Source organism: Syngnathus scovelli, chromosome 20, assembly GCF_024217435.2.
Source record: "Syngnathus scovelli strain Florida chromosome 20, RoL_Ssco_1.2, whole genome shotgun sequence".
In the NCBI taxonomy this organism is placed as follows: domain Eukaryota; kingdom Metazoa; phylum Chordata; class Actinopteri; order Syngnathiformes; family Syngnathidae; genus Syngnathus; species Syngnathus scovelli.
This window is the reverse complement of record NC_090866.1, coordinates 5937085-5964729: the sequence shown is the minus strand read 5'-3', so window position 1 is coordinate 5964729 and position 27645 is coordinate 5937085. Positions and strand designations below refer to the sequence as shown.

General features: G+C 44.9%; 1 protein-coding gene across 5 annotated transcripts in view; it reads right to left on the bottom strand.

Annotated features, from left to right (window-relative positions):
- The window catches only part of plcb1l (phospholipase C beta 1-like), a 71900-nt gene that overhangs the window by 12804 nt on the left and 31451 nt on the right, over positions 1-27645 (bottom strand). For 2 of the 5 annotated variants that reach the window (XM_068649290.1, XM_049757830.1), the window contains exons 4-10: positions 21460-21558; positions 18543-18620; positions 11697-11765; positions 2520-2660; positions 2180-2259; positions 1200-1253; positions 736-811 (exon numbers count right to left, since the gene is read on the bottom strand). In XM_068649290.1, the coding sequence (XP_068505391.1) occupies positions 736-811; positions 1200-1253; positions 2180-2259; positions 2520-2660; positions 11697-11765; positions 18543-18620; positions 21460-21558 (597 nt within the window). Of the gene's footprint in view, positions 1-735; positions 812-1199; positions 1254-2179; positions 2260-2519; positions 2661-11696; positions 11766-12805; positions 14643-18542; positions 18621-21459; positions 21836-27645 lie in introns of those variants that run through there. The other 3 variants (XR_007489001.2, XM_049757829.2, XM_049757833.1) reach the window with 3 other exon arrangements.

The window sequence follows — 27645 nt, the reverse complement described above, 5'->3', positions numbered from 1 at the left end:
ATTATTTTAAAGATGTCTCTCAATCATGACACTGATGCACAGGTCATTGAGTCATCGTGTGTGTGTGTCTGCGTGTGTGTTTTAGGGATTAACAGGCGTACCATTTAGCTGTAATTATGAGCCCGCAGGAACAGCAGCAAATCCCGGCAGACTATCACAAGGCAACACGTTTGTTCCTGCAGTTCCTTGTGCTAATTAGCTCCTGCTCGCTCTACATATCCATATACACACGTGTGTGCGTGCGTGTGCGTGAGTGTGTGAGAGTATATTTCGGGTGTTTGTATTAAGAGGCCATTCATTGTGAATTCATTAATGTTAGAATTGTTAGAAAATTAAAACCTGGACTTGGGCGTTTTGTGAAAATGAAGACATACGTTTTGACACACATGGACAGAATTGGCAACTCGCTGAACTCCCATGACGTCAAAAACAACAAAAAAATGAAGGTCACCGATGGACTAATGAAAAAAAAAAAAAAACACTTGTTAAACGCTCATCGAGTGCAAATCCATGACGCGCAAAGCAAATTCGTGATTTTGACGATACTAGCTGGAGGGTCAGCGTACACATGACGAGGAGAATAAAAATAAAGAGGCTGCATCAATGCGGCTCCCATGGGTGTGTTTGTGTCATGACAAGGATGACTCAGACGACGGGACTGACGGACGCAAGGAAGAGGATGAAGAGGAGAAGAAAGAAGAGTGGGGGGGGGTGAGGAATGTTTTGGTGGCTCACTCTGCCGGAGGGAAGGTTGCAGTTTTCTAACGCCGTCTCCACTCGTTTGCGATCGGACGAGAAGACTCTGAAGATGCTGCGGACACAAACGCAAAAAATGTCAGCTGGGATATGACGATTGCTGATCAGGACAGAAAGCAACTCAGAAGTGTCCTATTTTTTGTGCAAGGTAACTTCAGAGAGTGTTGGTCCACTCATTTAGGTTAAGCTCATTTTTCAATGGCAAGTTGTGCTTGTTTAGCAAAACAGACTTTTCCTTCCTTCCCACCTTTAGGCGGCAATGTAGCGTTAATAAATGAACTTTTAATTAAAGATTCGAATTAATCGACTCATTCCACTAATTAGTGTATAAACCCTCGGCTCCCTGCACACTTTTAATGGCGGCCGTATATTTGGTGTAAGCGCCATCATAAACCCTGCATGAGAGGAGGATGAAGGAGAATGAGCCAGAAGACACGTCTTACTTCTTGACGGGGATTCGACCTTCGGGGTTCAATTGGAGCTTCAGTCTGGTGTATCTGCACGCAGCAAAAAAAAAAAAAAAAAAAGCGTTACACATTGTGTCACATGACGGACGTGTATAAACACGACAGTTTAGCATGTGCAAGCGGTGCTATAAATAGACGCAACGGGAGCCGGGCCTTTAAGTGGCTTCTGGCTAATAATTAATATCCACTACACTCTGCACTTCTTATGGCACTCACACTGCATTAATGCTACTGTTTTAGCTGCTTTTTTTCCAGATTTGGTATTTAATACTGAGACGTGTCCATAATAGAGCAGTTTAATTGTAGAAGAGACGACATGCAATGAAGAGTAGTAAACTTTGTTATATATTTTATCATTTATTTTAAATATTATAATAATATTAAATAATATTTAAATTAAAAAAATAATAACCCAATATTATATTATTTATTTATTGGATTTTATATGTATTAATAATTTTGCCAAAAGATCCATAAAAGCAGAGGAACATAAAGCGCTAATGGCTAATTGCTACATCCTGTAGCAAAACATGAAAATTGTTGACATGGCCCACTTTTACACGTCAACGTCGCATTGGAGGACACGAGCCGACAGAAGTCTACCCAGCGCGCGCTCGGTCGATGGCCGCTTTTATTGTCTCATAAGTCAATTTGCCTGCCGTTGGGAGGGAGGGAGGGAGGGAGGGCAGCAGAGACGGTTGAGAGCCGTTTGCAGATAAACAACAAATAGCCGCATGTTCATGGCGGATTAATATTTCAGGTCACTCGAGTCGAAAGGGATCGAACAACGCGCTCAGAGGCGACACGGCAACGATGTCGCTTTAAAAGTCAATGGCCGGGTCACTCCACGCACTACGCCGCTAAACAGCAGTCAACCGAGGTCGGCGATTTATGGCTCGGAAAGTCTGTGTGTGTGTTTGTGTCTTGATATGAGTGTGTGTGTGGAGATGGCCTACGCTTTTTCCAGACAGGCCTCCCTGGACATGTTTTGCACCAGCAGGTTAGAAGCCAGACTGAAAAGCTCCTCCGCCCATTCCTAAGGGAAACCAAACCCACACACAAGCCTCCAAAATAACTAATAAAGTTATGTACATGCTGCTATGTTGTGCTACACAGCGTAAAAGAATTCACGGCATAACATCGAGATAGGAGAATGGTAGTAGTTGTTGCCATGGCAACCTGCTTTGGATTACCGTATTGTATAAGTAGACCAGCCAGAACCACACTGATGTTGTTTAGCAATAGCCTTGGCACTACTACTACTCTCTATTACTGTGAATGAGTGCTGCAGTTCACCTTGGCCGTCTCCTCCTGGGAGGCCATGAAGTTCAGGTAGGTGACGTTGACCATGTCGGTGCCGCTCACCACCGTCAGCATCCTGTTCTCCATCTTGCCCGCCAGCGTGCTAAGATCCAGCAGCTCGCGCAGTTTTGCCTCCTACAACACGCACGGGAGAGACACGGCTCAAGAACCAAGCAGACGAACATGACAAAAAGGTGTTGAAAAGAGCAGCGTCGCAATGTCACCCTGTCACATACAAAAGGTTGTTCTTTTACTTTTGCCCTTTAAAGACATGAAGGGGTTGGAAAGCAAGACTGTAAGTGCTTGATTATAGTGCCATTTAAAAGGTGACGGCATGTGAAATGTTCACTTTGCTGGAGGAGCACAAAAGCCAAAAAAAAAAGAAAACAAATGGACCTAACACACTTCCCTGAGGAACTCCGCCTGGGTTAGTTCACAAAACACGACACCTTTTGACGACACAACCATTTGTTTGTTGATCCCATCTAAATGAAGAGCTCCGTAAAGATCCATTACTCAGTTGCTGATGAAAAAAAAAATCAATCAGAACAATCGATACATTTAACTGAACTCCACTTGATCTGACGCACTGAGCAATTCCAGAGAGGTTCAATGTGTTGTGAAACCTCTCCCCAAAAAACAAAACATTCTGGCGCCGTTCCAGCTCGTCACGATTGACTCCGGCGTGCGCATCAGGGAATGTAATTGTCTGAGGAGGAGGAGGCAGTAAAACAAATATACATTTAAACAGCTCATCTGCGTGGAACACGGCCTATTAGAGAAATACAAAATACCTCTGAGGCGGAAAAGAGGAGGAGTAAGACTCCCTTGCTCTCTGTGCGGAGCAGCATACAAAACAGTCGCTTAATTAACAACAACAAAAGGTCTTGTGAAGGCTTAGCGGGGAAAGCAAACGAGCGGCGATAACCGAACAAATCAAACAAAGAGCTTTGTGTGCTGTTAGGACGGCCGAAATGGAACGGCACCCCATTTTGGTGCCAGTTCCCGAAGCTCTCCACCCCACTTTTCTCTTTTGGCCGTCAAGAAGCTGGGTGATTATGGCCAGGGATCCATCAGGCTCTCTAACCATCAACCAAACCATAAAAAAAAGAGGGGGGGGGGGGGGGGGGGGGACCACATTCAATTTGCTAAAATGCAACGCCGCCAAGAAGAAGCCATTAGTGTTCCCTTGCGACCGGCTAGCTCATAGCAGAGAACAACCAAAAGAAAAGTGGCAATATGAGGAAAGTCACGGACCAAGAACGGAAGGTGGGAGGGGGGGATGTCATTTGCGCCGGGGTATTGTGATGATGGGCGGGGTGAGGGGAACCGAATGGGTCATTAATCTGAAATAAAAGCGGGCCTTTGTGCACCGTGATACACCAAACGGTCTGGAAGGAATTCTGAATGTGTCTGTTTCTAAACCATAGTAAAGTCATAATTACAACAAATATCTGCAGGATGTAGATAGAAAAGAAAAAAAAAAGGAAGTGCTTCCTTTGAAACAAAAGCTAATTTCACAGTTTAGCTAGCCACAAACGTTTGTGCGCAGGCAGCGCTAACGCTAATCCGGCCCCGCCAAGACAACTTAAAAACCTTCACATTCGCATCCTCGCTGCGGGAGCGCAAAAAGTTTTTTTTTTCCCTCTCTCTCGTGTCTGTTGTGGGCGTGTAGTTGAGCTTTAAAGCTTCTCCGCTGATCAAACAGCGTATTTAATTGCATGGAAACCTTTCACTACACCGTCTCCAGTGAGCTCGCAGACAACACGTACAAATCTCTGGAAAAAGGAAAGGAAGGAAGATGGACATGTTGGGCATTTTTATATCGCGTTCTACCATTAGCCATGAGTGCACGGCAACACCACAACATCCTGAAGGCTTTCATAACTCACTGTTACCGCCACCTGTAAGGGCAGGTCAGAGGTCACGGATGCTATGAGGCATCTCAGCCTTGATAGCCACCGATGCTGACATCCGCCGATTTTTACATTTCGGACTAAATGTTGATCATCTCGTGACGCACTGTGGAGTTGAGCAGCGTGAAAATGTAAAAAATGTATTTCTCAAAAGAACAGTTATACAAGCGATGTATTCCTCATCTTTTGCTCATGAATAATCCAATCACAGCCTCGCGCCAATTTATTACAGTCGTTTCTCACGCGGCAGCGCCGGACAGCTGCCAAGGCGCAAGGATGCCTTCAGGGTGGCAGGATGTGATGTATTGGTCTTGAATGGAACAAAAGTATTGGGTCACCTATAGGAACTGAAAGGTCAACAAATTATGCTGGCTCAAAATTCTTGGATGGGCTTGTTTTTATGGAATTTGTAAATCATCTTTTTATCTGTCACAGAGAAGCTTTTCACTGACTCGCCCTGTCATTGTTTTCAATAAAACGTTTCAGATAAAAAAATCAAGCTGTGTTTTTTTTTTATCTTGGCTGCGCAGCATGCGACTAAACGTTTTGCATTCTGTGGTCAATGATGGCGGTGAGACTTTAAAGAGAATAAAGCTGCAGAATCAGGGAGGAAATTGGAACACTTTACTCACATATGGGAAATGTTTTTTCTTTTTATAACGTTATGTAAGGAACTGCAATAATGCAGCACCATGAGGCCCATTACAAGGTCCTTTTCCACAAATTATTCCACTTTAGTATACAGCACTTTACAAGAACAAACAATGGGGACGAAACATGTTCCAAAATGGTTATGCTGCAAATAAAGTGTTGGACGAAGCGACAGAGGCCGGACGGTATCAAAAAAAAAAAAACGTCAGTCCCACTGAGTGTGCATCGCCGCCAGGCAAAGTCAGAAAGGCGGAAAGGGAGCAAGAGGGCCGCGTTTGCCGAGGTGAAAGTGCGCTACCTGCCGAGCACACTTCCTGCACGTCAACTCCATCAGACTCAAGACATAGACACACACACACGCGCACACACACACTTCTCATTACCGAATCACACAAACCCAAATAGGCGCGACTTCATCATTCAAGCTTGAGCGAAGCGGTTGCGTAACGACGCATGACACCGCCAAATCCGAAAGCTGCAGAATTTAATCAAGCGGCAGATGCTTGGAGAGGATTGGGAACAATTATGATTGTATTCTTTGTGCTACCTCAAACAAGGAGGAGGTTTCTTGTTTGTTCCTATCTTGTAAGTCTGCATTGTAATTATTGGCGCTACACACCACGAAGCATGTGAATTGCTTGGAAAAATTAGGTGACTTCGAAATATATAAATTCTCAGACATCAAAAGAAAAAAAATGCTGATAGGTCACAACACTTCAGCCATGCTTAAAAAGCATTTCCTCTTTGTTGCCACGTTCTTGGTATTCCATTGCTCCCACGCTCACCCACTCGCTCTGAGTCATCCGCATCAATTTACGAAGCCCATTTGGCCCGAGCTGTCTGTCAAACGGGTGATGGTAGGCACTTAAAACAGCTAGCAGGCACTAGAAAGTGGCAGGTACATAACTACAGTAATTACCCTGCAGTCTTGCCGCACACTCATTAACTCAAGGCGCTACGACGCTGACAGAACGCTGGCGGCAGTACTCAAACATCTCGGAAATGAACATTCCGGCCACGAATAAAAATGCAGAAAATGCTACAAAATATCCACATGTGAAGCTTCCAATGACATACAGGAAGTGTCCAATTTAAAGCACATCCTTCCCGCTTGACTCGGTTACATAACGCAACACGTTGGCCTCTCGTGATGCGTGATGCTATACAGCCGCCACTGCGGAGGAATGTGCCCCACAAGCCACTTCTGGTACAAATTATAAAAAATGTCACCAGGGGGATCTGCTTAGTGTCCTGAATACATAAGATGGAATACTGGGACACAGAATTATGTTTTGGCAGCAATGGGAAGAGTTCAAGAAGGGGGAGCGGGTGGACATATGCTTCCGCCATGTTGCACCACCAGTGAGTCACAGTCACAGTGAATGATTTACTCCAAGACCCCTTTGTGGACCATCCCCTCGAGGGTCCCCGCCCGGCCTGGTTATCCTGGGGCCAAGACCAATTGCCACAAGTCAAAGATAAAAAGCAAGTCAGGCCTTCTGTGTGGTAATTACAGCCCAAGCTGAATGTTTTTCATAAATGTGTGGCGAAAACAATTCTAAGCGCTAATGCGTGCTGCAAAGTGTCATAATGGCATACTTTAAACAAACTTTCGCAAATTTCACATTTTATCGCCACTCGTTCATCGTTACCCTTTATAGGACAACGCAGCCGTAAAAGAAAAAAAAAAAAAAGTCGTAACCTAATTATGCCATATGAGGGCCATTCAGTGGCAGCAGCCTTTTATTGCCGTCATCATTGCCGCATCCCTAATTGGAAGGCAATCAGTTTGTGTGAGATGCAATATTCCTGCCTCTAGATTCACTTTTTAGCAAGCAACAGGGGACAATCAAATTCAAATTTAATCGGGCCTTTGAATCTGCCCGTTAGCATTAGCATTAGAATTAGCCGGTCTGTCTGATTGATGCCTGCGGGCGCTTGTTAGCAATTAGCCATCAGTAGCTGACAGCCCCGCTGGTTTGGACATCCTCGAGCCATCTGCCCCGGTGGCCGGATCGCCAAACAGAAGGAGTTTAAACAAACCTTGCGATAGTTTGCGGCAAACGGACTGCCCAACAATTGCTGAGCGGCATAAAAACAGTTGGAAATTAATTTAAACGAAAACCTCTTTGAAATAAGGAAGTAAAGGAAGACGTTATTACGCAGCCCTTTTATAGGACCCCTTGGCTGTACCAAAGAATTGGCTTGAGAGCGTTTGAAAAGCACTTTAAAAAGCCTAAATGAAAGAAAGGACAAAATATCTGCCAGCATTATTGACTCCTTTCCAAGAGGTTTTGAGGAAAGAAAGAGAAATTGTGCCTCTGCTTCACCTCTTTGATTAATGGGTAACCTTGTGACCGTGGCAGTAATTTAAAAAGAAAAACATCTCAAGAGTTGAGCCATCCTTTCATCCATCCACCGCAAACGCTTATCCGTTGCAAAAATGATGGACGATAACAAGACGGCGGTAAACTAAAGGGAGATATCGATCGGCCCCAATTAAAGCACAGCCGATTGTGAGAAGAAACACGAAGCAAGTTGGCCGCCGGCGAGGTGATTATGTAACTGGGAGCGAGCATCACCTCGCGAGTGACGATCATTAGCATGGCACCTTCAGCGCCGCTGCCGTTAAAATGACTCACACCTTTCAATCAATGCCACGAGTCACTCAACGGCAGCGTTTGCTGCCAGCGAAATAGCAAACGAAATTATCCAGGAAATAAGTGCCGGAAAATACGTTTTGATGTGCTTTCTATCCCAGCCCGGCTCCAGACGTGCCATCATTATTCAGGCAGGAAGTTTGGATGTTGATGAAACAGAATCAATCCACGTAGCTCGTGTGTTCCCTGGAGCGTCAAAAAAAGAATAAAAAAGCGATAATAACTCGGGTGGCTTCATCGCAACGCGAACCCATTTAATTATCTCATCATCTCCAATTACAGCAGACGGCGAAATGGAAAAGAAGAGAGAGGAGGCGGAAAGCCACCATGCGCTGGCTACCGGTGGTTTCCGTGGTAACAAACCCGGTGGTTCGCACAAGGGCAAGGCGAAGTTTTAAGGTAGCTAGCAAGTTATAACGTTTGGAAAAGCAATATCCTTCCTTCTCTTCCGTTGCAATACAAGCTGAGACAGTCCGGAAGTTGAAAGACAAAGTAACCGTGTGTTGGAGACATTCCGATTGAGGGGGTGGAACAGGTGCGCCATTGTGTTCTCCTTGACCTTTTTTTTTTTCTTCACTGAGATAGTTATCTGTGTCCATCACGGCGCTCTCCGTTTCATGTTGTTTGGCAAAGCGGCGAGCATCAAATCCAGTGAGCGTCGCCTTCGATTTCTGGCCGGGCGTTAACGGCACAGAGAGGGGAATTCATTTGAGCCGAAAGAGAAAACCAAAGCCGAGACGATCAATCACGCTAACCTTTTCGCCGCCATTTCTGTCCATTGGCCCGTTACTGCCATGGAGCGAAAGGTTGCCGAAGCCAGTGAGGACAACGTGAGGCTTTTGGGCGGAATTTCAAGATGAGGCTACGATTCTAAATGTATCAACTCATAAAAGTAATTTAAAGACGTCACTAGCCCGGCATGACGCGTTAATGGTTTGGCGCTAATCCCGGCGTCCTTGCGCTCGCGACCGTTGCCCCCATTTAACGACGGTGTTACATTACGCAATCGTGATATCATCTTTCCGCACATGTGCATTCCTATACACAGACACACGCACACACACAAACACACACAGCGAGGCAGCTGCAAACGATGATGTACTTTATGAAAAACAAAATATTCAAGATGATAAATATTTATAAATATTTTTTTCTTTTGGCTACTGTGAACAGATGAAAGCCGCAACCCACACTCGCCTGTCAACTCACCCGCCGTCGCCGCGTTACATATTTTTGCAAGAAGGAGGTGCACCGGGGGTGATAAATAATGTTAATACTCTCTTGTTTTCACACGAAGCGTCTTAAGCTGCCTAATCAGTGTTGCTCCAACAACAACATCTTAATTAGGTGCTTATCGCTCAGCACACACCTCAATGCGGGATTTGAAAATGACGCCTTTTAAGTAGCTTTGGGTGCGTTTTGGCTTTTTCTTTGGATTTATTTGGACACTGAGGGGCAGCTTCTAAACACGGGCTGTTAAGAAAAGAACAACCTCATGTGACCATTTTTTTGGGTCAGAAATCGATAGCTGCTTTACAGCATAATAAAGTCGTTTTTTGTTTTAAATGTATTGGATTTGATTGCGCAACAGTGTATGAACCTATATGAAGCATAAAATTGAACGTTGCACTGCTTGGTAGGTCAAGCAGAATGTTTTTTGTTTGGGGAGGGAGGAGTAATTTTGGAGATGTCGTCACTTGTTATCAAAAGCCTATTTCACACAGAGACCCTGCAAAATTGCTTCGACGGAGGCTCGAGTGTTTTGCTGTTTCTGCTTTTTATGATTCACACAGGGTACTGCAATATTTTGGGTATACTGTAAATGTGAGTCGTTGCACTTTGGCCATAAAACTAATCATGATCGGCAATTAAAATTGTTACTTATGGCAGAATGCGGTTTTTCCTGTATCCCCTAACCGTTAGGGCCTAACGCTTTGTTTTGAGTCTGACTCACTTTGTGTCAGTGATGATGATGATGATAGCTTTTACCACACCGTGTCATCCCCACTCAGAGTTGCTATTGTGAGCTCTACCCAGCTGAGGGCCTGCTGGTCTTTACCCGGATCCTGTTACAAGGCTGGGCACACACAAGCTGAGCCGTATTTAGCAGCAGTCTACTGGGGCGAGCTGCAAGCTGACACTGCCGGGAACCCATATGCGGCCATTTAGCATCAACGGTACACTTTGGAAATGGTCAATCCCCATCCTGAGATGGGGGAGGGTTTGGATTTTACTGGGAGTCAAATCAAATTGTAACGAGGTCCCACAGGGAACATATTAAGGATAGGAAGGCGGTAAACAAAAACAGTGCAGCTCCATCCCCCCCAAAAACGATGCTCTTACACATATTACTAATGTCATTTTAAAATCATATTTCAAATTTTGTGGCTGATGAAAACGATGCTTGGACTACCACCAATAAGGCAAGATCCAAAATGAGAGCTACAATATGCGCGTTGCCGCCACCACAGCGGGAACATTCGGTGACGGCTACAAAAGCACTAAAAATAACCACAGACAGTCGCTAAGAAGAAGAAAAGAAGACAGCACGTCCCTCCCTCTGCTTGTCTGTCTGTGATTGACTCGGAGATCTGCCTTGTCGCACAAAGCGTCGCTCTGACAAGCGACCAATCTAATCAGTGTGAATGACGGCGGGGTGGGCGCATCCTAATTAGTGGCGGCAAGGACACGGTCGTTCTTCTAAGTGTCCGTGTGTTTTTCTTTGATTGTGATTGAATATACGATTCTTATTTTCCGAAACTTCCACTGCTTTGAGACACTGAGCAGCATAAAAAAAGAGCAGACAGCAAAATGTGTCAATGCGCCTCCATCAAGCGGTCGAGTGGCGTGTGAGTCACGTACGAGCGGCGACCGCTCTCAGGTGGGGTGGCGCGAGGTCGCCGGCGGGCCGCCCACACGTTTGGACGTGAGACAATGAGCCGCATTTCGTTTTTCAGGGGAGAAAAAAAAAGCAGGCATAACAGTGAAGGCGGCGAGATGCAGCCGCCTCTGATTACACGCCGCCCGCGGAGCGTGACTGCACCCCGTCGGGGCGCGAAGCTGTCGGCTGCCATGTTGCTTGGAGGCAATTTGGCTTCAGAAATCAACATACAAACAGGAGAATTAAATGAAGACGGATGAACACTATCTCTCTCTCGCTCGCCATCCTCCCCCGCACACAGAGCGAAGATACATTGCTACTATTGATCAGCGATATTGATTTTCCCCATCACAAGGCAGCATTCTTAAAGCCGATTTGATTCAGCTCTGCAGTGCAGTGCGGGCGGCATTAAAAGAAATTGCAAACAATTTAGTGGGCTATGAATAAAGAAAGCAAAAATTTCCCAAAAATGTCAAAATAATGTGTCCAATATTAGCAACATTTAAATTGCGTATGGTTATAGTTTATCTATTTTTATTTATTTTTTGGGGGACAGTTTTTGGAGTTAAGTGCAGCAACAATGTTACACTAAAGCATCAAAGTGTATTTATTATCAATAATCTATATTTTTATTATTGCTTAAAATAATAAATACATTTATATAATTTTATAATTTAGATGAAGTAAATAAAATTAAATAACTAATTAAAATTTGCAATAATTTTTCCTAATATTTATTTTGACAGAATTATATTTTTTCATTATTGTATTATGATTTAGTTGAATTAATTTAGTCTAATAATTTGGCCTAAATACATCAAATGTGGACATTTCTTCTTGAGTAATTCTGATATCGGCTGGCTAACTATTTTTCCCTCCTCCCTTTCCTTGCCGGCCTCACTCATCTCAACCTCAGACAGCTCGTCTCCATCCAGCGCTAATGTATTTCCGAGACGTCGGCCATCTTAGCTGTCACGTGCCCCCTTTAGAATCCCTCGCTCAAAGTGTCTGCGGTCTTTTTTTTGGTCTGTTACAATCAATATTCTACATCAGTTGGGCTCACCTTTGGCGTTTTGGTGCATTTTCCATTGCGGGCATCTTTGATGTACGCGATATCCAGTAAGTCGGTCTCCTGCAGGGAAAGAGAACATCGCAGCGGTTAGGGGTGAATGGAATGCATCATACCGTGCCCCCTCCACCATCTTGTATTGGATGGTACCTAATATTGTGGCTGGTGAGTGTATATTGATTGCACACACACGCACAATCCCTTTATCGGGATGGATTATCGCTGCGAGTGGGAGGCGGGGCGCAAGGTGGAAAGGGAGGAGGCAAGGCGCGTCATCTCGCTATCGACTCGGCAGAAAATTACAACTGGGCTTCATTCTCCATTCTTATCTGCAAATCCATACTCGACTGCTTTCTCCACCCAGATTCACTGGAATTGTTCTTTTCAATATTGTCTTTCTCAGAGTACTGGCGCCATTTTTTTGTCCAACTTAATGTGCGCCACGAGGTGCTTCCGGAACCTCCCGCCGTTTCACCGAGCCCCTCGTGCGGCACCCCAAACCCCCCCCCCCCCCGGCGGAGTGACTTCAAAGAACGGCATTTTCAGCATTGGCACTAACCTTTGACTCAGACGTTGGTTCTGGGCAAAGTGAGACGATTTAATTGATGCTCTCTGCTTGTTCTTGTCTTTTACGAGAAAACAGCAAAAGGCTTTTATTTGCTTTTCTATGGAGAGCGGCGGCGGGGGACGTGGTGCTAAGTGGCTCTTAGATTATAGGACTTCTGGTGCGGTGATCAAAGGGTCTCAATTTATCAACTTTTTTTTTGTCAAATTTGATTCCGATTAACAATGAGAGCATCACAGAGTCATTGACGATCGCGATATCGATGATGGCCAGCGATAAATTAAACAAACCGACCAATGCGGAGTTCAGAATTCGGCCTGATGAAATTCCAATGATCGAATAATCGATTTTTTTTTTTTATATATATTTGGACTATTTTGCAATGCCAGTCAAATAATGTCTGTTTTAAAATACATCTTTGCCTCATCTGAGAAAGAAAGAGGTTGAGCCAAAGACCATTAGCATACGCAGCACGTCTGGGAAACGAGTAACAGCACCAGCGGGGGAGAAACTAGAGAAATTAATGAGCGTGCTTAACCTGCGACGGCAGTATCGTCTGTGTGTGGATCCTCCTGATGTATCTGCAACATGCTGCCTTTTCCTAATGGAAACCGTTTTTTTCTTCATCCTCGCAGCAAGAAAAGCGCTTTGTGGAATTCATCATGGATGTATAACTATTTGTATTATCTGCTCGGGAAAATACTAGAAGCGGCAGCGGGCCTGTAAAATGGCACTTGACAGCCGGAAAACAGGTGGCGCTTGCACGGCGAGTCACATCCACTCAACTCGTCTGTCGTGTGTTGGCTTGGTGAACAACAACAGGGAGTTCGTGTCTCGAGTGGCTGCGCAGGGAGCAGACACGCGGGAGGCGAGCGCTCGACTCCGCTGGAACGCCTTTGCGAAACTCACAAAGACGACAGATTTGGACTTTAGATCCACAGGGTGAATTATTTATGAGACTCAAGTGGCGAGTGACGGCCGAGGGGGGAAAAGAAATGAGGTGAGATGGAAGACCTTTGAGATAAAACGTAGTCACTGCTGCATACGGAGCTAATGATCTTTGTCATATTTCACCCACGGCCTCCTCTCGATAACTTCCCTTTTGGCATTCACTCCGAAGAGCGGGATGATGGATGCCGGCAACATAGAGAAGCTTGGCACGTCCTTTAATGACAACAGTTGGAAATGGCTCGGGTTTTTTCTTGTGATGCCGCAGGGTAAACACGGTGCCCCTGCGAGCCAATCAAATGAGCACCCATGCAACAGACACACTCGGGCTCCCACGCTTGACGGATGGAGTGCGCCGAGGGAGCATGCAAGGCAGGAGAGTACACTCCTGTTTGACAGATAGCGGAGCGGTGCGGGATGACATAGGGGGGTGGTGAGGGGCGGGGGCAGCTAACATCGCCCGTCCATCAAGCAACCTCGTTCCGCATCGTCCCTCACCGGTCGCTGACGTCTCACCTGTCCTCTGGGTGGACATCTGCCTCTTTCAGGTTCATCCTCAGCATGCCTTTTCTCACATCTTGTCATGTCAGCTCTGCATCGCAGGTACACAAAAACAACACCACCCCGCTTTCCCCATCTCATTTCCTCGCCCTTTTTGGTGCCATCTGTGCTCTCGAGGGTCTACTCTTCCATCTGTCTGAGCCTCCTTCAGGGCCTCCTCACGTTTGACGCAACGGAACATCTATGAAATCGCATCTCCAAGTCCTTGCAAATGCAAATGTGGACACTGGTGGAAGAAAACTAGACGAAGAGACTCTGGGGTGAATCGTACCTTGTGGTACACAAATCGAGTTTCTGTTTCCGATGATCTCTTAACCTCAAAGCTTCTTGTTTGACATATCTCGCATCTTCGGATTGCTTAAAGATATTTCTTATCTAGTCTCCGTGCAGCTTTTCCACATCACGAGCGCTCGTGCAAGAACTCTACACTGGGAATCCTTTGAGGATCAAAGGCAGCAGCAACAAGCGAAGACCGTCGCTTCGTCACCTCGCTAGCTCAGGCGCCACCGCAAACGGCATCCGGGTTGTCTTTTGATATCAGGACAAAGCGAAGCGGGCGGTGAAGAGAAATCCATTCATCATTTACTCTCTGCGGTGAAATCTATCATGTCTGTGTTAGGTCTTTCCGTTGGCGCATTCCCGATACTCTTACCGGTTAGCATTTTACCTGACATCCTTTCTGACAAGATCGATGGGTTCAAAGATTATCAGTGGAAGAATTTGTGGAGGATTGTTTCTTTGTTTCACACTCTAAAAGAAGGCAAATATATCTTTTAACCACCTGACCCACATTTGGACTCGAGCCCTTCTACACACTGGATTCCAATTCATATCACCTGACTATGATGTCATGAGTTCTCGGGGAGTTGGGCATCCACCACAGAGTAGAAACAGTTTCCTTGCCAACGAGGTTTTGGGATTCCACTCCTTTCCTTTCCTTGAATCCGATACCGCCTTATCAGCGCCGACTGAAATTCAATTGAAGGGGAGTAGCGGGGTGATGCACGACTGACCCACATTGGTGACACACTTGGTTCGCCAAGTGTAACCACCAGGTGACCAAAAGCGATGATGGAAGAGGTAAGCTGAATATCGGGACTCAAAGGTGGGCCTAATATTTTGGCCCCAGGAAAGAGCAAAAGATTTGGAAATTATGCGAGTGAACGCAAGCTATGCAGCTTCTTCTAACATGCTTGTAAATGATTAAACAAGATAGCTCAACGGAGGGGGGAGGTGGGGGACTCGGCTCTGCGTTATTATGACTACTTACTATCCCACTCACCACTCAGCATCCGTCTCCACCCGTCATGATGGAGTTAAAGACCTTTTTCTAGTTTCCAGTCGCCCACTCGATTTCTCACCGCTCATTGGTTGACGTGCGGCAGGAAGCAATAGGAACTGGCCGGAACGCAAAAAAACCCCAACTAATTGCCCAAACAACGAAATGGGCCTTTAACTGGAAGTCACTCGCCTAACTATAAATTCATTCTATAGCTATAGCAACCAACTGACCGACTAACACAGTTTATGAATAAAAGACGCTTCAATAAACACGATACAACGATTACAAACGAGAGAAGAGGACAACATCACGCTTTTTGTCCTTTGCCAAGTACCAAAGCCGTCAAACTAACTTCAAAAGACCCTTTCATTCCAAAGGGCTCCCCGAGGGAAGCCAGCGCATGGCTGGCAAACGACTTTGTTGCCCAAAAAAAAGTCACATGAAGTGAACTGCCATGGCGATCAATTTCAAATGTCAGTTTAGAAGAGTGAACGCCGTGTAAATGCCGACGTCGGATTGGCCGTGATTAAAACTAATAGAGCAAATCCAGCGCCGAGGGATTTAATGAATCCCTTTAGAGCCGCCAACATAAACAGTTTTTAGAGATCTGTAAGTGACTGCACACAGACAGAGGTGTTAATCAGGAATGGATGGAAAGGGGATAAGACAAATGGGACGCTTGATGCAGTTGCTCCTCTAGGGCTGAGCCATGAATCCATTTTAGCGATTAATTCCAGTTTATTTTTCTCACAGTAATTTATTTAATTTATTATATATTTTTTTTTTTAGCAAGAGTAAGTTAATGGAGCAAGTAGAAGCTAATAGAAAAAGTACCACAAGGAGTCAATCGCGATTTCCAGGAGAGTGAAGCCCATTCCGGACAAGTGCGGCCCACTGAGAGGAGCTAAAAGGTGTTTTGTAATTCTCAGCGGTAACTTGCGGCTCCGTTAGAGCTTCTTCTCACTGCAGGACGGTTGAACGTAAGTGGCACTTCCTCCTTGAATTGTAAAACGATTCTCAATTAGCTGCCACGTGATTAAGTTGCCAGCTTTGACAGCATGAATCAAAACAACCGATCATCTTTACTTTAATAAGCGGCCCAGAAATGGGCCGGCATCTGCATTATAAATACCTGTGCCCCATGAGACCATGAGACACTTAATCACCCTCTTTACTCCTCTGGCAGATTCTCGCCAGGCAACCAGACGCAGCACTTTGGAACAGACTGAAAAAAGAAAAAGAAAAAAAAAACGAGAGCGCGGTTCTCAAAAGCAGAAAAAGTCCAAATCGAAATTCAAGAGCTGCTAATCCCTTCTGTTTTTTTGTTTTTTTTGAAGGGGGCAAAGAAGCTAATCCTGTTTTTCTGCTTAGGACTCGTTTGACACGTCCACTTGACAATGCGTCAGGTCAACATTTCATTCTCTCTGAGTGATGAAAGCGACAAGAAAATCCAAGCAAGCGTTGTCGGAACGCCGGCCCGGCTATCATAACACTTAAGTGGCCGACCGATAAATAACAGATATAAAACGTTACAGTCCCCAGACATATAAGGTCAATATTAATAAAAGCCTGGCCACACAATCGCAAGGCATAAAAATTGAATTAATGTTGGAACGTTACTTTGTGAATATCAACAAGCTCAGGCCTCAGGATCCGTCTGGAGGTAAGCCAGGAAAAGATCTTTTTCTGAGTCCTATTCATGCCTTTGTAGAATAGAAGAAAAGACTCACATAGTAAATGGAACTCAAATGTGTTGCTTGGTAAAAATGGGACTTTTTGTCCCCTTCCCTATTTTCAGTCTCTCTTAGACTGTTGCAACATGATGGAAAAGGGGGCGCCGGTATGCCAGGCTGTAACTCGTTTGAGGTCACAATTCACTTTCCTTTAGATTGGCTGTGGATTTATGCTGTTGCGCCTCTCTTCTCTCAGAAGTGCTGACGGGGAAAAGGAGGGGGCAACAAGCGTCGGTGATCAAGGAAAATTGCTGCGCTCAGGGGGAACAGGCCAGCGAATTCTGCAGAGACGGACAGACGGACGGACGGACGTCGAGGAACGTAGTCAGACCTCATTTGAGTCTTTTGTTTGTCCGATCGAGGGGGAAGGAGCAGCATTCTCAGGGAGATGAGCGGCGGCCAAACGAGAATGTGACATTTGCAAAGGTGGCGTGAGAGCGGTCGCATGGCAACTACAAGGAAAAGGGACGGGGTCGTTTTACGTAGGCCTCGCTCAGTAACGACAGCGGCGGCAATTATTTTTAAACTCCGAAAGAAGCACCTGTTCCGAGCGCTGGTATGCGTTACCACTGTGTTTGCCCTCACCGGACAATTCATTAGGTATATCGGCACACCCGATCCAAGCAAATATCGCTTTTGTTCATGAGGCATTCCACAACAAAGTGTTGAGGTCAAACTTTCAGGTAATGTTTTACACAGCATTTTAACTTTTGTGCAAGCGTGAAAATAAAACTGGTTGGGTTGTAGTTTCTCAAGGAATGCCAGGAATGCTTTTACTCTGCAGGCTATCATGCCCGTCCCCCCTGGACGTAGGTGCTGCTGCTCAACAGAAGTGCGGCGAGAACACGCGACGGCTTTATAAACACGAGGCGACGTTCGCGGAACCGCATGGCCGCTTGCGCATGTCCTAATAGAGCCTTGCTGGGGCTCCACTCGTTACCAGTAATACCAGTTTTAAGGAGTAGTGTCAGAGCCAGGAGGGAGTGAAGTGGAGACCACACACAAAGATGCTAACAGCACAAACGTAGCATTAGCAAAGAAAATTAATCTTGCTGTGTATTTAGAAGTATAATTAAAGAGAAATAGTGCGCAATGAAAAAGACCTGATGTTAAAATACTGCAAAACAAAAAAAAAAACAGCGATGTACTAAAAGTGATTTGTTTTGTTTCCACAAACCTCGTTGTGTACACTCCATGTGACCTTTAGCGCATGTAGCATGTGTAAACAGAGCGGAAAGCCCCTCAGGTGGTGTTTGTTGAAGGATGTTCTTTCTTCACTGTCTACATCTAAAGTTACCCGCCGCCAATTGTCCCAGACTACCTTCGCACGGCGTGCTAATACTAATTAGCGCTTGGGGAAGGTTCAGTCGCGTCAGCAGATCTCCAGATGCGGGCCAACATAAAATCAATGAAGGCCATTTAATAGACACGCACGCACGAATAGAAACGGCAAGTCTGGGTGAGTTTACAGACTGCTAACAATACAGAGTGAGTTCCGAACTTTGAGAGAAACAATAGGAAACGTTTAAATCTCACGGGTGTCAAGTTAATGCCTGAATCAAATCTTTGATTTCAATGTCACCGAGTCTCCATCTTAGCTTTTACAGTCAGGACGTTAGCTCCATCGGGAATTGGGTGGTAATACTTTTAATTGGCAACCTTTCACGCACACGTTTTGTTTGCTTTGGGGATTATGTCGACATTGTGTTTGTACTTCAGTTCGATCGCACCGCAAGTAGTAAGACGCTCACCTTGTTTTGGTCGGTCCAGTAGAGGAAGTAGCCTTTGGGGTCGACGGTTACCGTCACGGTGCTCACGGTGGTGGAGTCCTACAAAAAAAGACGAAAGAATTGTTTAACTTTCCAAGAAATGAAAGGTTTGCACCTGCGTAAGATTTCCAGATGAAGGATTTCAAAGAGTAAATTAAAAAAAGCCCCGACGACCACTAGAGGTCCCCCAAGAGCAATTAATAGACTTTAGATTTTATTATCGGCAGAACTAGAGAGCAAAAATTGAATTTGCTTCGGGTCCCGTGGAGACGCATCGTGCGTGCCTGCTCGCCTTATTTTATTTTTTTTTCCCCCACCTCAGTTGACTCCGAGCCTTGTGCAAACACACACTTCTGACCCTCAGGCCTGCTGGTTATTATTGGACGCATTTATATAAAGAGACACGGAGCACAAGTTCACCTGAACGCGCTACATCTTTGAGTTGAGCGAGGGCAATGCTGCATTTGTGGGCAAATGTTCAAAGGGGGGGGGGGGGGGGGTGTCCTAATGAGGTCTCTATCATGACATTTGCCAATAATGCTAATTGCCGGCATCTGCTGTGTGTTGTATTGGATCGAGACCCCATCTGGTGCAGGCGGGGATGCTATCAAAGGCTCTGACATTAAAAGGGTCGAAAGACGCGATATTCCATTAGCTTTCCAGTTCAAATCTCAAGAAGACGACATGGCGGAGTTGCGGCGCTATGGCAACCCACCGTTTGCCGATCCTGATCCGGTAACGCCGGCGACGTGGGGAAGCATGCTAATAGTAAGTCGATTAGGATTTGCTGGATGGTGCGTGCAAATAGATTCATGGGTAGATCGCATAAAGCAACTGATGGATTTCTTTATAAAAATGCATTTCTCAAATAATAACTGAATATTTTTTCATTAAATTTAATGGTATTTATATAAATAATAATATATGTAACGCCTTAAGAGGTAATTCTAGCTGGCCATACAAAAGACATATTCCACCATGTTAATGGGATTTCTACAACTCCCATTGAGCCTGATGACATCTTTTATTCGACAGCATTAGAGCAGGCAGCACGACGTAAGCGCAGCTTTTTCTATAAAAAAAAAAGAAAATGTGTTGACAGTGACCCAACATGATCCGCATGCCAACATCTGTCACTTATCTTTAAGACGACTTATTTTGGATGCCTGCCTGTGCTCCACTCTTACTTAAAGATTCACTGCTGCTCGATGGCTGAATGAAATGAATCAAGCGTCAAGAGGCCCTAACGCACAGAACTGTGGAAATATCGGAGAACAATGGCAAACAAATTGTGTGCGGTAAGGGAATAAAATGCATAATCAACTCCTTTTCTTCTGTGTAAAGAGGAAGGAGGTTCATGAAAAAATATTTTGTTTTTAGGAGATACGACTTCTATTCATTGTGACTACAGTAACAATTTAACACAATTGCAAATTGTCTTTCCCGATTGAAATGAATGGAAATGCCGATAATCCGTTCCAGCATACCAAAAAATGTATAAAAAAATGTTGCACATCTTCAAATACCCCCCCCCCCCCCCCAAAAAAAAATAAAAACCCAACAACATACATTTCTCAATCCACTGCTGTGTATGAGGAATACCGGAACAAAACTGACCCTACAGGATTAGCTGCAATTACCGGCTTGTACAATTTCCTGTTAAGAGATGTTCAAAGGTTTCATCTGAAACCACAATAGCACCAAATTTGATTTTCATCTCCAGAGCTTTAGCATTCTCTCTGTCTGTCTGTCCATTTGTCTGCTTGTCTGTGGGTTCTTTCCATCCAACCTCACAGCAGGAGGAAAGAGGAAGGAAGACGTGCATGGGAAATTAAACAAGAGAAAGTATCTGAGCTCATCTTTCCCAGAGTGTTATATTTTTACAGGGAAAAGAACGAGGCGGGCATTTTGTTCTGGAGTAAGGCCCACAACCACAAACGGTCAGTACACAAACATGGACGGGTTGGGGGGAAAACACCTCGTGGACTTCTCGTAACACACCATTCATGAGAGTCAGAGCCAAAATAATCCTAAAATTAGGTGGCTCGTTTGTCCCACGCTGGGAAATACAATGTCATTATTTTTCAGAAGAATATGCATGGTCACATTTAATGAACTAAATAGGTCAAACGCAACCTACAAACTGACTAGAGAAAACAAAACACTTGCTGTACTGTAAATAACAAGCATTCAAATGAACTACTAGGGTCTATAAAACAACAGCTCATTGATTTAGGGTCCTGGAATGACATCACAGTGCATGAGTCACCTTAGTGGATGGACTGAAAATTGTGTGTTATAATTATATGTTGTATACGATACATCCTTGGGTTTGAACGAGGCACCATTGAAATAAAAATAGAAATTCAACAAATAATTGTGAGACGATAAAAAAAAAAAAAAAAGATATTTCATTGAGTAGTATAAGCAAATGGGCAAGATGCAGCAGCAGCAGCCAAGCGCGGGATATGGCTATTTGCTGGAACTACTCAACTGTGGATATATTTGACATGCCACTCAGATAGCAGCGTGCAATCAATTTTAATCAAGGTCATTTGTCTGAAGCACAACACAGGCAACGATAACAAAAGGGGGGGGGAGCTCGGAGAGGAAGTGGTGGGGGTTAAGATGATGATGATAATGATGATTATGATTAGTCAACTCAAGTCATGTAACAGAAATTAATTCAAGTTTAATTTCAATAACACCCTCACGCACGCGCGCGCCTACGATACGAGAAGGTGTGTAAACAAAGCATGTGAGCGCGCGAGGCACTGTCACATCCATCCATCCATCCACTCGAGCACATTGTGTCAACATAACTATGCAATCAGCACAAGGAAACCAAATCACTGCATGCGCACACATAAGAAGAATACAATCTCTGCTGGTGACTCACATCATCCCATTTCATGAATTTGTTGCCCCGTCTGAGGCTCTCGGGCACGGACACCGGCTTGAGCTGCAGCGCGTGGACTCCTGGCTGAGCCCCTGCCATCTAGTCCACCACGCGTGAGAAGAGGAAAAAAAACAAAAGTCAGCAGTCTGTCTCCTCCTCGTTCCTTTAGAGACCCACACGCCCCCTACCCCCTACTAAATGACAGGCTTCCTTATTGTTATATATATTTTTTCCCGACAGAGCCTCCCAGCACGGTCGCTGTCAGTGCGCCTCGCAGCCCTGCATTGACGGCGGCAGCGTGTCCTGGGTTTCTGTGTGTGTGTGTGCGTGTGAGTGTGTGAGGGGGCGGGTGAGTGGATGTGAGCCAGCTTCACAGACTGAATGACTGATTTGGAAATACTGGAGGAGCCATGAAAAGACAGAGAGAAAGAGAGAGAGAGAGAGAGAATGACCAAGAGAAAGAGAGAGAGAGGATTGAAGGCAATTTGGCGCCCCCGTGTGGCCGAGGTAATAAGAATCCACAATCGGTGGTGCCTTGCGATACGAGTTTAATTTGTTCTGTGAGCACACTTCTCGTAATACTCGTACAGCAGCTCAAAACATTTTTCAGCATTGAAATGAATGGAGGTGCTTTTAATCTGTTGCAGCCGCCCACCAAAAATATCATTGTATAATATTTACTTACAAAAACAGTATATTTTGCTAAGCCTGCCGGGAGTGACAGATTACCAATGAATAAACTCCAGTAAACAAGTGTTGGACTTGGATTTTCTCCCTGACTACACTTGAATAACTTGAAATAAGTCTAAAGTGTGCCTGAAGGTCTTTAACTTTTCTGCTTAAATTAAACATGGGTCGCCATCGTTGTGGCCCTCGGGATATTCTCCGTCATTTCCCAAAAAAGAGAAGAGTTGGCAGGGACTTGGGCGACTTGTCAAAATCTTTACAGACAGGTTTCAAGGTTGGTTCCTGATGGAGTGTGACAGTATTTAGAAAATGGGCTTTGTATTCAAAGAGCCTTTGAATGACTCACACGCTTATTAAAGTTGAAATTACGCCGAGCAGAGGACACGGTGCTGTTTTTACACCCCGAATGAGTCACGCTTGGTCTTAAGTCTTTCATGTCCGTCACGCCCATCGCGCTCTGGAAGCCTCACGAAATGAACGCAGTCCTTCTTCCCCAGCGTGATGCCATTCTGCAGACTCGCCTCCATCCGTCTGTCTGAGGTAGTCGGGCTGGTCTCGGGGGAGTCTGAGGCGCAGATGTTAAGCAGGCTAGTCTTCTTTCATTTGTGCTTTCCATCCAAGCTGGTAGCGAGGGAGGATGCGGCGGCGGGTGGCCGTGACTCAGCCCGTTGGCAGATTCCGTGGCTTGGCAGAGGAGTCCCAACTCTGATATCTGACAAACGGGTAAAGACTTCCTCATCTCCCCGAGGAGAAACCTCTCTGGCTTTTCGCTGATTCACTAACAGCAACTTGACAGTCGGGTAGGATTTCGGAAAACAAACATTTTACATCATCATCGGACATCGTGTTGCAACAACACAGTCTCGTCCGCGTGGTCTTACAGCTGAATTAAATGTTTATTTTGGTGTTTGTTTTCGACAGTGCAGTCCCGATTGTTTGCTAATGCTACCAGATATCGGCCATACTTTTAAGGTATCGGTACCGATTTCAGCATTCGATACTTAACGCAAAGAAAATTATTTACTGATTAAGTCCTCAGCAATAGATGGTGCTGTACAGCAGTAAATCATCCGCATCAGAAAAATGTTTTATTAATCATATCGGTACTCGTAAGGACTCATAAGTTCTATCTAACTTCAGACCGTGAAATCAATTAGAACTTGTGCCAAATGTCCAGTGTTAGTTTTATTGTTAATTATTACCGTATTGGCCCGAATATAAGACGACCCTGATTATAAGACGACCCCCTTTTTTTCAAGACTCAAGTTTGAAAAAAGACTTTGAACACCAAATTTAATTTTTATACAGAAAATAATGACAATACATCTGAAACAAATGATTATAACAATATATTTGAGAGAAAAAGCATGTTATTTTGCCTCATTCAAATCATGCATAAACTGTCTATCACATCTTAATATCTGAACATTTAAATATGTAAACTAAAGTGCAATCACATTTGTAAATGAATGGCTTCTGGTTTTTTGAAACGTAAATAAACCTACTGTTTCCCCATTTTCTGTTATCTCTCCTCTTATTTTCTTCTCTTTTCTGTCTTACCGCTATTTTTTTTATTTTTCTTCTTCATGCTACCGCTATTTTTATTTTTCTTCTTCGTGACAGGGGTTCGCTTTGGCCTGGGGAGTTAAGTTCAGCATTTGCTTTAAAGATATCTGGCGCCATCTAGCGTTGTGAATGGGTATAATGTCTAGACCCCGAATGTAAGACAACCCCCGCTTTCTTATTTCAATACAAAAAACACCGTCTTATATTCGGGCCAATACGGTATTCCGCTTCACAAGAAGTCAAGACCGGTTCAGAAGGCAACAGAGGAAAAAGCAAATCTCATCTAACTAATGTATGAACCTCAGGGAAGGACAAGAGGTCTCTGCCAGTTTAACTGGCTGCTATGTCCCCTGTGTGAACCCCAAATGAAACAGTGCCAGCATGTGGAGTGCAGTGCACCAGCGCTACCACATGGATGACTGCCGTCAGTGCAAGTGTAGTAATGCTCTCCATTGGCAACACTAAACACTTGCGTTTATTGAGATTTTTTTTTTAACCAATTTATTACTATCAAGTGCAATTAATGGATGCATGGAGGCAGTGATTTTTTTTAAATAACAAAAAAGTTGAAAATAACATGGATGCTTTTATGGTACTGGATAGTTAGTCAGAATAGTAAAATTATTATCATTTTTATTATTAATTATAATTATGGTCTAAATTAGCATGTTACTTCTGAATTTATTTTGGGGGGGGCATCTGATCAAGTTATGTGGCAGTGTAGCAGCAGATGGCGCCGTGGTGCAACATGAAACTACCCGAGCTGTTGAGACTGCTTATAATTAGAAAGCAGGATGCAAAGTGAGCGAATTCCTGGTATGGGAATGTAACAGGGAACATGTGCACAATTACGAAATATATTCAGAAAACAAAAGTTATGATGGTCACATAAGTCACAAATGGCTACCATTTTTGGTAATATCATTGCCCCTCAGTTTTGTTATTTGAAATTCATTTGCAGACCCCCAAACTACAGCTCATGGACCCAGTTTGAGAACACACATAAACGCACATACACACACAGACACGGTAGCACAAACACAACAGTTGGTAATGTCAACAATCAGCTAAGTATTGGCGACTATCGAATTTCCCGACCTGCGCGACGTCAAACGAGCGGGACCACACAGAGGCCTTTTCACGCTCAAGCAGGAAGTCAAAGACATCACTCATGAGCGGCAGCTGGGCGGCCGCTTTTCGCTCGTCTGTCACAAAGAAGTCATTACGACGCACGTCAAAGCGCAAAAACTGGGGGGAAAAGAAAATACGGTAGACGAGTCGCCGGGACGTGTAATGGTGTCTTTTTACACTCACGCCGGACAAATTACATGCTACTCACGTCGTGCTAGGCTAAGGCTGGAGGATGCAAACATCCTGTCCTGACCCCTGTAAAAAAAAAAAAAAAAAAAATGGGGATACTTACAAAGGGGGATGGGGACCGTGCCCTGAAGCGAATATCAAAAACTCCCCTTAAATGTTTAAAAATAAAATATACCCTAACATTTTTTAGCCAAGTCATATCATTGATCAGACTTTAGTAGATGTGCACAAAGGGTCTTTTGTCCGAGGATTGCGGCACTGGCACAATTCCAAAAAGGGCGTAAAAAAAAAAAAAAAAAAAAAATCCTGTCTGCTGTGATAGCAATCTTAGGCTAAATCCCTTCTCTCAATCCCTACACGCCGCCGCAATACGAAGCTCAGCCCGGGCTAAGATGCTGATCTAAGGTCGGTTTTGTGCCCCGCAAATGGTTTTCAAATGAGGATTAAGACGGGGAGGTAAACTGCTCTGCGTCCTGCGCCTTGGGCCAGGTGCGGAGTTAGGGATCAGGAGGAACTCCGCCCCCCCTTCCCAAAATCCTTTTAAAGAAAGAAAATGTTGATGTTTACATCTTGGCCGTGACCCTCTCTTGGCCTCGCCGCTGAAGCATTCCTGTCATAGCTGCGACACATCTCGCTAAGCTTTAGGGACACCAGAGGGACAGTGAAAACAACGCTTAATCACAGCCAAGGGGCATCTGGGTGATAACAAAGCAACCCCTTAACCCCTTTGTGTTGCGTGAACGTGTGTGTTCTTTAATGTGCGGTGGCATGGAAGTTGCACTTAGGGATTAACTGCTCTTTTTTTTTTCTTTTTTTGAGAGTCAATGGCGTGTTCATGCAGGGTCACAAAATATATTATTTACAAATTGGAGCATCATCGTACCTATATATTAGGGTGTCACTATATATATATAAACAGAGGCGCCTGGCCACTAGAGGGCACCCAGGCATCACTCAAAACAACAAATAAATATCATAAAAATGATTATTTTCAAAAATACAAAATATATATTTGTACAAAATGCTTGGGATGATCAATTCTGTGAAAAATTTATGAAAACCAATATAATATGGTTTGCTCCTGGTGGACAATATAGGTGAAAATGTCTTAAGGAATGCTGCTCATAATTAAGCATGAAGCCCCAATAAGATGGACCATGGTAAATTGCCAAATTTTTTTTTTTTTGCCAACACGGTGAACAAGGTGTCACTGTAAAACCGTACATTTCATAACATCAGCCTAACGAACATCAGCGCCGGGCAGAGCGCTCGTCGGCTTGGTTGCGGACCGCTGAGCTCGAGGAGGGGAGGGGTCAACGCGGGTCAAGCGAGTCCAGCTAAACAAACAAATGCTATCAAAGAGGAAATTTCTTGGCCGATCTGCAAGTTTTTCCTCTCTTTGCAGCTCTGCAGATGTACATTGACCAGATGCTCCCGCGGGACGAGGCACGAGCTCCGGCTGTCAGTTAGCCACACTGTGGACTATTTAGTAAGGATTGCATTGTATTAAACGCCGGGACACAACATTAGGCACACCTGCACAAGTCGTGGCGTATCCGTGTCAATGTCCCCCCCTTATGTATCTGACCTCTATAGCATAGGGTTCCATTTCTTCTGCAAACATGCACATAGGCGCAGCACATGTGCACAGCGAGGGGCGGCACAATAGCTCGTGGAGTTGCTAGGCGCCGCGGTAACTTACGACGCGGATAGGGTTGCAAGCTTAGCACCGCCTCAGGTGATGCTGTTTTAGTTTTTAACGGATGTGCTCAACTCTAAAGACAGAAAGTGGACTAAACGCAAGGATGTAATAATAATAGTAACTGTAGCTAGACAGTGTGCCTAAGTTGTATTATTGTATAAACAATATAATATTTTGCTAATATTTGGCGCAGACCACAACTATGTCTGGATCATGTTCCTCAATTGTCGTTCAGGAAGTCTCATTCGAGGTGGCAGTGCGTGGGTCAGACTGACTTTTTGGCAGCCAGACAAACTGCCATTGTTGACCTTATTATCGGAACGTGATTGTTATTTCGGCGCGGGAACATTTACAGTATCATAAACCGTGCCCGGTGGTTCGCACTGCGGTTGTCGACGACCGTGCAATTCTAGTTACACTAGGCCCACACTCTGCATTTGGTGGACGCCGACATGGGGTTGTACGTATGCGAGCAGGGTGAGTTGCTTCCATCTGCCCCGTCCGCTTAAATTAGCAGGGCCTCGCATCCAGCAGCATCTGGTTCCAATATGGAGCCCGGCGGAAGGGTGGGTGCCTGGCTATGCGGCGGAAAATACAGCCTACTGTACCTTTAAATAGCCTCGAGGAGGCGGTTGGGGACGGATGCCGTGCCCGAGCGCCCAATCCCATCCCGAGCTGCTTTTGAATTTGGCCTAACGCTTCTTCCCCACCCACCCTTTGGAAGAGGAGCGATGTACAATTAGGCAGGAATGCTTGCAATGCTGTTTTCCGGACTGTGTTTCGGCAAATGGACTGGTTGCATTTGGGAGAATTGTCTCCTCGGGTGGCTGATAGCAATATTCTATGGCACAAGGACGTGAAGGTCCTTTCTGTTTGCCATCCTTCAGAGGCTTCATCTATGCATCGAGCTA